Here is a 12,173-nt window from a genome sequence, read left to right on the forward strand (position 1 = left end):
TTTCTTCCCAGTACTCAATAGCAAGGGCATGTCAACACCTCCAGGGATTCCAAAATACTAAAACCAAACTTGGCGGAGGTTAAACAACACCCGTCCCTTAAATTGACTGACAGGAACATCACAAGGTTAGTTGGGTTTAAGATACTGAAGCAAAAAGCTGGTTACACAGTATCCCTCTGCCCTCCAACTTCACCCTCTCTCTCTTTTTTGGGGAGCCACTGCTGCGGGCAGGCAGGGCAGGGGTTTCACCCTCACCACAGCTGTGACCCAAGCTACAACAGTGCCAACACCAGATCCTTAACCACTGTGCCACCAGGAAACTCCCAAACCTCAAACCTCACCCTCTCTTGATGCACTTTGGGTTTGGTCACTCTGGGCGCAACTTTGTGCTTTTTTTTTTTTTTTTTGTAAGGGCCGGCAGGTGTGGCACATGGCAGTTTCCAGGCTGGGGGTTGAATCAGAGCTACACAGCTGCCAGTCTTAGCCACAGGGGTTTTTTTTTTTGTACCTTTGTGGGGTTTTTTTTTTTTGCCAAGTTACCCAGAAGTTTCCATTTATCTTTTTCCTTCTATTTATTTATTTGTTCCTTTTTAAATTTTTATTTATTTTCCTTCCATTTATTATTATACACAAAAGCATACATAATAATTACAATTAGTTATCTCTTTAGAGCCACACCTTCGGCATATGGCAGTTTCCAGACTAGGGGTTGAATCGGAGCTACGGCTGCTGGCCTACACCACAGCCACAGCAACTCGGGATCCGAGCTGTGTCTGTGACCTGCACTACAGCCCATGGCAATTCTGGATCCTTAACCCCCTGAGGGAGGCCAGGGATACCAGTGTCCTCATGGATACCAGGCGTGTTCATTATCGCTGAGCTGCAACTGGAACTTCAAGGAGCCTCTCCCTTATCTGAGGGCTCTTGACTCTGAAAAAGGAATTCGAGCACTTCCTCACCAGCCCTCTGCCATGTCTGCTTCACAAGGCAGTAGCTCATAGGTCAAACATTTTTGTTTCCTCTTTCCTCCAGCATTTCTTTTTCTCTTTTGGCCGCCCCCAGGCATACAGAGTCCCAGGCCAGGGATCAGATCCAAGCCGCAGCTGTGACCTGGGAACACTGCTGTGGCAATGCTGGATCCATAACCCACTGGACTTGTCACAGCGTCACAGTGCTCCCAAGACGCCGTGGCTCCTCTTGCGCCACAGCAGGAACTCCTTCTCCATTAGTATTATTTTTTGTCTTTTTAGGGTTGCACCTGTGGCATATGGAAGTTCCCAGGCTAGGAGGAGAATCGGAGATGCAGCCACTGGCCTACAGCACAGCCACAGCCAGATCCGAGCCATGTCTGTGACCTACACCACAGCTCACGGCAATGCCAGATCCTTAACCCACTGAGCAAAGGCAGGGATCAAACCCATGTCCTCATGGATACTAGTCAGGTTCATTACTGCTGAGCCACAACAGGAGCTCCTGTTATTTCTGATAAATAAAACCGTCAGCAAGACTTTCTCAGATGTGCAATTTTTTGTGGTATTAGAGGGAAGATATCCCAATTGCTGCAGGAGACACCCATACTATATTTTCTTGGGTCGTCTCTATTTCTCCATCTGTTTTAGAAAAGCAGGCTGCCCCCTCCAATGACCATGCTACCGGTGCTTCTCTCTGCATTTTTCTTCCCTTGGATGTCCCCCTGCCTCTTCTGCAGGCTTATAGATTCTGCCTCGGTATGTGTGTTCTGTGTGGTAACAATGTGGTTTACCGGCCAAGGGAAAGTATACCCTCTCAGTTTACTCTGAGAACTGAAAATTAAATGGGAGAAATTCAGCATTTATCCTGCCTTTCCTATAAAATGATGCTTCAGGATAACCCAACAGCCTTGATGAGGGACAGGTCTTTATTTTTTTGCTGCACCCATGGCATAGAGACGTTCCCAGGTCAGGGGCTGAACCCCAGCCACAGTGGTGACAACACCAGGTTCTCAGCCACTAAGCCACCAGAGAGCTCCTGGGGCAGTCTGTGGTTTTTGTTTTTCTTTTTACAGCAGCAGTGCAGCATATGGAGGTTCCCAGGCTAGGAGTTGAAACAGAGCTGTAGCTGAGGCCTATGCCACAGCCACAGCAAAGGCAGATCTGAGCCACATTTGTGACCTCTGCCATAGCTTGGGGCATCTCTGGATCCTTAACCCACTGAATGAGGCCAGGGATCAAACTCTCATCCTTACAGACACTACGTCATGTTCTTAATCCACTAGCCAAAATGGTAACTCCCCCCCACCCCTTTTTTCTTTCTTTTTAGGGCTGCAGCTGTGAAATATGGAAGTTCCTAGCCTGGGGTTGAATTGGAGCTGCAGCTGCCAGCCTATGCCACAGCCACGGCATAGGCAACGCCAGATTCTCGTGGACACTACTCAGGTTCTTAACCCATTGAGCCACAATGGGAACTTCTGTTTTTGTTTTCAATTAAAGTATAGTTGATCGACAATGTTGTGCCAAGGGGCAGTTATTTTTATTTTTATTTTTTTACTGAAAAATTCCAGCTAATAGATGAGGACAAAAATAATGGAATTTAAAAACTAATATTTCACAACCTCTCATGAAATAATCGACCCAGGCAAAACTCATCGGGGGATGTAGCAGGAAAGGCGGTGGGGAAAACTTACAAAGGAGGAGTCAGGCTATGGCCACCTGAACCCATCATTCAGTCTCCGAGTTACTCAGAAGGACAAGCAGACAGGACTTCCTTCCCAAGGAAGCACAACAGGAAACACTAACACTCGTGCAAAATCTTATTCCCTGCCCCCTCCACCCCCCTCAAATAGAATCTGAATCTAGTCAAAGCTTCGGATTTGATAACTGTAAATATAGGGGATGGAGGAAGAAATTAAATGACATTCTGAGGAAGAAACTGACGAAGTCAGAGTGAAACATTCTTCGGAACCTATTCTGAGTAGATGATACCAAAAAGAAAAAACAAAAAAAAAACAGAGAGAGATAAAGAAAAGAGAGGATGGAGTTCCCGTCGTGGCAAAGTGATTAACGAATCTGACTAGGAACCATGAGGTTGCGGGTTCGATCCCTGCCCTTGCTCAGTGGGTTAACGATCTGGTGTTGCTGTGAGCTGTGGTGTAGGTTGCAGACGCGGCTCAGATCCCGCGTTGCTGTGGCTCTGGCGTAGGCTGGAGGCTACAGCTCTGATTCGACCCCTAGCCTGGACTCCATATGCCGCAGGAGCGGCCCAAGAAATAGCAAAAAGACAAAAAAAAAAAAAAAAAAAAAGAAAAGAGAGGAGAGGGAGTTCCCATTGTGGTGCAGCAGAAAAGAACCCAGCGAGGATCCATAAGGACTTGTATTCCATCCCTGGCCTTGCTCAGTGGGTTGAGTAACTGGTGTTGCCGTGAGCTGTGATGTAGGTTGCACATGTGGCTCGGATGTGGTATGGCTGTGGCTGTGGCATAGGCTGGCAGCTGTAGCTCCAATTCAACCCCTAGCCAGGGAACCTCCATATGTTGAGGGTGTGGCACTAAAAATAAAAAAAAAAAAAAAAAAGAGGAGATGGAACTACTGTAGATGATTAAAAGAGATTTAAGAGACATCAAGGATAGACCTAGAGATTATCATACTGAGTGAAGTCAGAGAAAGACAAATATCATATGATATCACTTATATGTGGAATTTAATAAAAAATGATACAGGGGAACTTGTTAATAGAACAGAAACAAGCCCACAGATTTCAAAACCAATCTTACGGTTACCATAGAGGAAACTGGGGGGGGGGGGAGGAAGGAATTGGGCCAGTGGGAGTAGCACACACACACTACTGTATACAGTAGACGATTAACAAGAACCTACCTTATGGCACAGGGAAATCTACTCAATACTTTGTAATAACCTACATCCGAAAAAGAACGGATATATTTATACGTATAGCTGAGTCACTGTGCTGTACACCTGAAACACAACATTCAACTGTACTCCAGTAAAGTTTTTAAAAAAGAGAGACATCAAAATGTTAATGTGAGGATTTCCCTTTGTGGCTCAGCAATTAACGAACCCAACAGGCATCCATGAGGATGCAGGTTTGATCCCTGGCCTTGCTCAGTGGGTTAAGGATCCTGTGTTGCCATGAGCTGTGGTATGGTGGCAGACGCAGCTTGGATCCCAAGTTGCTATGGCTGTGGCTGTGGTGAAGGCCAGCAGTTGTGGCTCTGATTCAACCCCTAGCCTGGGAACCTCCATATGCCTTGGGTATGGCCTTAAAAAGCAAAAAAGCAAAAAAAAAAAAAAAAAGCACTAATATGTAAAATCAAGTACACTACAATACAATTTAAAAAATTTTAGGAACACATTTTCGCACCATGCACAAAAATAAACTCAAAATGGCTTAAAGACTTAAATGTAAGATAAGACACCATCAAGTCCTAGAAGAGAACATAGGCAAAACATTCTCTGACATTAACCTTACAAATGTTTTCTCAGATCAGTCTCCCAAAGCAACAGAAATAAAAGCAAAAATAAACCAGTGGGACCTAATCAAACTGACAAGATTTTGCACAGCAAAGGAAACCATAAAAAAACCAAAAAGATAACTTATAGAATGGGAGAAAATAGTTTCAAATGATGCAACAGACAAGGGCTTAATCTCTAAAATATACAAACAACTTATACAACTCAACAGTAAAAAAGCCAACAACCCAATTGAAAAACGGGCAAATGACCTGAATAGACATTTCTCCAAAGAAGATATACAGATGGCCAACAAGCACATGAAAAAATACTCAACAGCACTGATTATTAGAGGAATGCAAATCAAAAATACCATGAGGTAACACCTCACACCAGTCAGAATGGCCGTCATTAATAAGTCCACAAATAACAAACAATGGAGAGGGTATGGAGAAAAGGGAACCCTTTTGCACTGTTGGTGGTAATGTAAATTGGTACAATCACTATGGAAATAGTATTGAGGTACCTCAGAAAACTAAACATAGAACTACCATACGACCCAGCAATCCCACTCTTGGGCATATATCCGGACAGAACTTTCCTTGAAAAAGGCACATGCACCCACATGTTCATTGCAGCACTATTCACCATAGCCAAGACATAGAAACAACCCAAATGTCCATCGACAGACGATTGGATTAAGAAGATGTGGTTTTTATACACCATGGAATACTACTTAGCCATAAAAAAGAACAAAATAATGCCCTTTGTAGCAACATGGATGGAACTAAAGACTCTCACACTAAGTGAAGTCAGAAAGAAAAAGACAAATACCATATGATATCACTTATATCTGGAATCTAATATATGGCACAAATGAACCTTTCCACAGAAAAGAAAATCATGGACTTGTGGTTGCCGAGGAGGGGGAGGGAGTGGGATGGATTGGGAATTTGGGGTTAACAGATGCAAACTATTGCCTTGGGAATGGATAAGCAATGAGAACCTGCTGTATAGTACTAGGAACTATGGCTAGTCACTTATGATGGAGCATGATAACGTGAGAAAAAAGAATGTATACATGTATGTGTAACTGGGTCACCATGCTGTACAGTAGAAAATTGACAGAACACTGTAGACAAGCTATAATGGAAAAAATAAAAATCATTATAAATAAAATTTAAGAGTTCCTACTGTACCACAACAGAATTGGCGTGTCTTGGGAGCGCTGGGACACAGGTTCCATCCGTGGCCTGGCACAGTGGGTTAAAGGATCCAGCGTTGCCACAGCTACAGCTTAGGTGGCAACTGTGGCTTGGATTCAATCTTAAGGAAGATCTGAGGCCCGAGATCTTCCTTAAGCCATGGGTGTGGCCAAAAAAGGAAAGAAAGAATGAGATACATCCTAAAGAATGAAGGTGTATATGTTGTGAGGTCTGGAATTTGCTTTAAAACATTTTCGCGAAGGAAACAGAAAAAAAGGATCAGAAGCAGCAATGTGGTAACATTTTTTTTTTTTTTTTTGTATTTGTCTTTTTGGGGCCCCACTGGCAGCATATGGAGGTTCTCAGGCTAGGCGTTGAATCGGCGCTGTAGCCGCCTGCCTACGCCACAGCTGCACCAGATCTGAGCCGCACCTGCGACCTACACCACAGCTCACGGCAACGCCGAATCCTTAACCCACAGAGCGAGGCCAGGAATGGAACCTGAAACACTTGCAACCTCATGGTTCCTAGTCGGATTCGTCAACCACTGAGCCACGACAGGAACTCCCAAAAATGACACCATGTCTTTACATGCAGCGGGATTTATTCCACTTCTTCCATCAGACAGAATAAATTATCCTCACAAATGCTTAGAGAAGCAGCTGGAAGTAAAAAAATCTCTAACTGGGAATGCATGTGGCTTTCATCCCTTTATGATAAAGACATAAAGAATATCTTGAACGTTCCTGACATCTCGTCCGGGCATTGCATTCTCTTTCCATATGGAGGTAGGCTGTGGCTGCCCCACTCAGCTTCAGGCGGCCCAGGTTCTTTTCACAGTATCTGCTTTAGGATGAAAACGCTGTTTTCTCACATACTTGCCCCAGTGCTTATTTTCCTGCCAGGCCGGCCTGGGAGAGGCTCCCTGTCTCATGGAGGACCGTGTCCCTCCCCACCTTATACATATGAAACAGCCGTTTTTGTTTTTTTTTGTTTTTTGGTCTTTTTTTTGCTATTTCTTGGGCCGCTCCCGTGGCATATGGAGGTTCCCAGGCTAGGGGTCGAATCAGAGCTGTAGCCACCGGCCTACACCAGAGCCACAGCAACGCGGGATCCGAGCCGCGTCTGCAACCTACACCACAGCTCACGGCAACGCCGGATCCTTAACCCACTGAGCAAGGGCAGGGACCGAACCCGAAACCTCATGGTTCCTAGTCAGATTCGTTAACCACTGCGCCACGACGGGAACTCCGAAACAGCCGTTTTAAACATTTTATGGGGGCTCCGCCTCCTCCTCATTACACCTGTGAAGAGAATCCGCTTTTCTGTGATAAAGAGGAGTTGATTGGCCAAAGTTAGATTGTCACGGCAATGAGCCCTCCAGCTTCCTCCTCTCCTCCAAACTCGCTCCTCCTCTCCACAACCCACTCGACGAAACAGACATGAAGATGTGCGTGGGCAGGACCACAGAGGTTCTGCAAATAGTCATTCTCTTTCATTAAAAACGTTATGTTAGACACATTTTGATTCAAAGAGTCAAAGTAGATGATGCACCTCCTTCCTTACCCCAGAAACCAAATAACCTGCCCTTCTGGCTTCCACCAACCCTCTCCAACGCCAGCATCTTACCTCCAGGAGGTAAGCCTTCCCCGGTTCCCTGAGTTCACATTTACTGACTGCTTACAGGCCCGCCTGGCCCTGCCCAAGAAAAGGACCAATCACTGTCCTGGGAGGGCAGAAAGGGCAGGGGCCGGGACCCAGCAATGGGAAGGGAAGGGCCGCCAGGTGTGGGGAGCCCTTCTTGTCCAGGGAGAAGCCAGGTTTTTAGTCCTAATGCTGTGATTTCCTAGTCAAAGTTGATTTTGCAAAAGGCTGCAGTCTAAAAGAGGTGGAACTCTCTTCCAGGCTCCTCCAGCAGACCCTCTGCAGACCCACGGTCCTGAGGCTGAGGCCAGGGCCGTCTACCCCTCCCTGGCCTGGGTACAGCTCAGAGTGTCCCATAGACGCTGACTTTGGCCAGGGAGATGCTCTCTGTGTACCGGTTCCGGCCTTTCTCATACAGGACGTAGAGCTGCGGGGCCTGGTCCTCCCCGCCCACACTGCCCTCCAGGGTTGCCAGCGAGGAGTAGCCACTGGGTCCCGGCCAGATCTGGACGGTCTCTTTCCGCCATGAGGTACCATTGCTGAAGCTCCAGCGCAGGGTCAAGTTCACTCCTGGGGACAGCGGTGGAGTCAGGGAAAGGATGGGCTCTCCCCAGGCCTCGTCTAGGTACCAGGGGCTCCCCCACCGACCCCACCCTGCAGACACTCACGGAACTCTGGATGGGCTGGGTTGGAGAAGAAGATGATGCCGGAGCTGGTGGCTACAGCTCCTGCCGCTACCACGGGGTCCACGAGCTCGGGGTCAAAGGTCACATCACGGGGCCTCAGAGTGTCACAGGCGTCGTAGCTGCGGAGGACGATTCGGCAGCGGCAGTGGTAGTTGTTCTGGTTCCGGGCATTAATGACGACTGAGCCGTCTGGAAGCTCATAGGGCTGGGGAGAGAGAAGAGGGCTTCAGATGACCCAGGGAGGGTCCTGAGGGAGCAAGGCAGCTGGGAACACAGAGCTGGCAGCCAGCCCCTGGGGCGGTGAGTGAAACGATGCTCTGGAGGCCAGAGCAGGTTGGGCAGGTGGGGACAGCCCAGGGACTCCTGACCTGGCACTCGTCCGGGTTGAAATCGTTTTCCCGCTTGGGCTGGCCATAGGGGATGCCGCTGATCCCACTTCCGTAGCGCCACGAGGCGCCGTGGTCATCGCTGAGGAGGCAGAAGACCCCGTCCCGCTCCAGCGTCCCATGGCCGCACACGATGAGCCGGCCCTTCTGAGGCGCCCACTGTTTCTGTGGGAAAAGAGCCGGGTGCCCCGGACAACAGACGATCAGGGGGCTCAGAGGCAGGGAAGGGGAACCCGCCACCACCTAAGTGTGAGGACACACCTGGGTCCCCTTCGGTTCTGTCCTTGCTTGCTGAGGGCCCCCTGTTACAGACACCCACTGTCAGAATCAAGAAGCTCTGGGAGTTCCCATGGTGGTGCAGTGGAAACGAATCCGACTAGTAACCATGAGGTTGGGGGTTCAATCCCTGGCCTCGCTCAGTGGGTTAAGGTCTGGCCTGGCTGTGAGCTGTGGTGTAGGTCGCAGATGCAACTCAGATCCTGCATTGCTGTGGCTGTGGTGTACACCAGCAGCTGTAGCTCCGATTTTGACCCCTAGCCTGGGAACTTTGGGCAGTTTCCACTGTGGTGCAGTGGGCTAAGGACCTGTCGTAGGTCATAGGTGTGGCATGGATTCCATCCCTGGTCCAGGAACTTCTGTATGCTACAGGTGCAGCCATAAAATTAAAAAGGAGGAGGTTGGGGGGTGGGGGGATGCGCTGGGGGTGTGGGATGGAAACCCTATAAAATTGGATTGTGATGATCATTGTACAACTATAAATGTAATAAATTCATTGAGTAATAAAACAAAACAAAACAAAACAAAAAAAAAAAAAAAAGAAGGAGGAGGAGGAGGAAGAGAAGCAGCAGAAGCAGCTCTTTTGCAGAATGTACTCCTTCAGGATCCAGCGTGTACTCTGGACGAGTTGTGCACAGGGGCCCACCTCAACCCAACCATTGCTCCTGGACCAAGCTGTAGACCATGGCACAGGCTTGTGTCTGCCCAAAGGAAGGAAGGCTTTTTTTAAATCTGCACAGGATTTTATAATATTTTTTCCCCTTAATCTTCATATGGATTGACAATCCCCAAATAGGAAGCCAATGGCAAAATCCCACCTTCTGGGAGTTCCCATTATGGCGCAGTGGTTAACGAATCCGACTGGGAACCATGAGGTTGCGGGTTCGGTCCCTGCCCTTGCTCAGTGGGTTAACAATCCGGCGTTGCCATGAGCTGTGGTATAGGTTGCAGATGCAGCTCGGATCCCGCGTTGCTGTGGCTCTGGCGTAGGCCAGTGGCTACAGTTCGGATTGGACCCCTAGCCTGGGAACCTCCATATGCCGCGGGATCGGTCCAAAGAAGTGGCAAAAGGACAAAAAAAAAAAAAAAAAAAAAAAAATTTCCACTTTCCTTTGGAAGGGTGTTCCTCCCAGGATGTCCCTTTCTTCCAAGGAATCCCACCTAAGACAGAAAAGCTGACCTCACAGGCCCTTCTCTTTGCAAAGGAGTCCCCTGTGGGGCAGACTCTCTACAAGGCAGCTCCCTCCACCCACTCAGGACAGACACCTGAATGCCAGATCCAGGTCCGGGGGCAAACATCTCAGTGCCTATATCCAAGGACAGGTTTCGGGGCGAGCTCCAGGAAATACCGTCATCCTTGCTCCACACCAACATGGTGGAGGCCACCCGGCAGCCAGCCTTGTGAGCACAGAGGGAGTAGAAAAGGAAGACCACGCCTGTCGTTGTATCGCTCACCACTGCCCCCAAGTTCAGACCATCTGGGGTCTCCCCATCATCCACAATGAAAGCTGTCGGAGACCATGTGCTGCCTAAAGGAAAAAGGGAAGAAACGCAGGGTGAACAAGCTGGAGGGGCTCTTTCCACTACTCCCTGAAATTTCCACCCCCTGCTAGGGATCCAAGGTCTCATGATGGTCCAGAGGGCCTACGAGTCCTGACCCTCCTTCTCTCTCTGACTGTATCTGTTCTACCCTTGCTCACTTCCTCCAGCCGCACAAACTCCTTCCCATTTCTCAAATACTTTCCTTTGCCTTATCTTGTTACACCTGCCTGGGGCATTTTTTCCTCAGGCTCATTTACCTCCTTTAAGTCTTTGCTCAAATGTCCTTTTTTGAAAATTGCAGTCAAACTCTTGACCTTCTCCATACCTCTTGCCCTGTTTTATTTTTATTTTTCTCCATTACACTTAATCACCTTCCAACACAAATATATTACTTATTATGCTTATTGTCTGCCTCCTCCCAATAGAATATAAGCCCTGCAAAGGCGAGGATTTTTGCTCTGTTTTGTTCATAACTGTAGTCACAGAACTTAGAACACTGCCAGGTATATAGTAAGTGCTCAATAAACATTTGGATGAATGTTCAACTCCTTGGAGATCCCAATGTCTGCATTACTGCCCTGGACACCTTCCCTTCTTAGGTTGCCTCTAGTCTTCAGGGACCCAGCAGCTCCAGGGCTCTACGGAAAATCAGGCTCCCCACCCATTCAACATCTTGCCACACAGGCTTTTTTTTTTTTTTTTAGGGCTGCCCCTGCGTGCGGCATATGGAAGTTGCCAGGCTAGGTGTCAAATTGGAGCTGCACCCACCGGCCTTTGCCACAGCAATGAGGGATCCAAGCCAGGTTTGCAACCAACACCACAGATCACAGCACCGTCAGATCCTTGAACCCACTGAGCAAGGCCAGGGACTGAACCCACATCCTCATGGTTACTAGTCGGGTTCATTACTGCTAAGCGGTGGTGGGAACTCCCAGGCATAGTTTTACCCTGGTCCATGGATCTCCGCAGAGCAATGAATTTAGCGCCTTTATCCGATGCTGACATTTTCCTGGCCTCAGCGAAGGCAAGGAGGGTGCCTCGAGGAGTGGTGGTGATGAGTGGGATGCGGAAGGTGTCCACAGAACCGATCTGTTTTCCGCTCACCCACAGCAGTTGCTCCATAGTCACCAGCGGGTGCACCTGTGAAGGGAGGAGTTCCGGTGAACTGAACAAATGTGACTTGGGCTTTAGGGTGAATGAATAGCAACTCAGACGCAGGTTCCCCTGGGAAAGGTAGGGTGGTAGGGACCCCAAGTGGGAGCAGGTTTCCCAGAACAAGGAAGGGGAACCCTGAGGAGAGTTTGTAGCGAAACTGGAGTCTCTGGGCAGCGTAAGGGACTACGAGGGGAGAAGAAGCCCTCTGGGATAGGGAAACCTCAAAAGGGGAAGGAGCTCGAATGAGGAGTCTCAGAAGGAAAGAGGACGAGGAACCCAGAGAGGGGCAGGGATTGGGAAAGGAGAGGGGGCTCAGCAGCCTGCGTCCCGGGCGTACAACCTGACACAGACCGACCGCCTGCGTGGTCGGGGATGGGGCCATGCGAGGGTTAACTCACCAGATTGAAGTCGTTCTTTGCCCTGGCTCCGACTCCTGCCGGAGACAACAGCAGCAGGAAGATCGAGGCAAATACCTGGGCCCTATAGGCTTCCCCTAATCCCAGCATAGGCGGTCTCCCGGGTCTGCCCAGGGGCACTGCGCCGGGTCGCTCCGCAGTCATCTCCCCCGCGGCGGCCGAGACCCTGGCTCCACGATTAGACGCGGGCTTGAGTCGCTCAGTTGACCCCAGCCCTTTAAATGCTCAGATGTCACCCTCAAATCCACAGCAAGTCCGGGCCCCCAGCCGAGCTACCGCGACTTTAATTGGCCCTCGCGTAACTCCTCACGTGACCCTTCAGCACCTCCTCTCTACGTTGTCCAATGGGCCTTCTTTGAAGTCCCGGAGCGCGTGACCCGAACGGGAAGACTATTGGTTTGATTGAAGAAGGGGGCGG

At 49.0% G+C, this 12,173-nt stretch overlaps 1 protein-coding gene across 1 annotated transcript; it reads right to left on the reverse strand.

Moving 5' to 3' along the window:
• Positions 1 to 7,094: 7,094 nt before the first annotated feature.
• NEU1 (neuraminidase 1) lies at positions 7,095 to 12,037 on the reverse strand. Its single transcript, NM_001101822.1, has 6 exons — positions 11,738 to 12,037; positions 11,132 to 11,324; positions 9,909 to 10,171; positions 8,349 to 8,531; positions 7,963 to 8,185; positions 7,095 to 7,864 (listed from the first exon to the last, which is right to left on the reverse strand). The coding sequence occupies exons 1-6, from the start codon at positions 11,897 to 11,899 to the stop codon at positions 7,638 to 7,640; spliced, it is 1,251 nt and encodes a 416-aa protein (NP_001095292.1). The 5' UTR covers positions 11,900 to 12,037; the 3' UTR covers positions 7,095 to 7,637.
• Positions 12,038 to 12,173: the final 136 nt, after the last annotated feature.

Source organism: Sus scrofa, chromosome 7 (assembly GCF_054392235.1).
Source record: "Sus scrofa isolate SSC_HxYL_T2T_F1_AM1 chromosome 7, Sscrofa_HxYL_maternal_Yorkshire_Landrace_v2.0, whole genome shotgun sequence".
Classification (NCBI taxonomy): Eukaryota; Metazoa; Chordata; class Mammalia; order Artiodactyla; family Suidae; genus Sus; species Sus scrofa.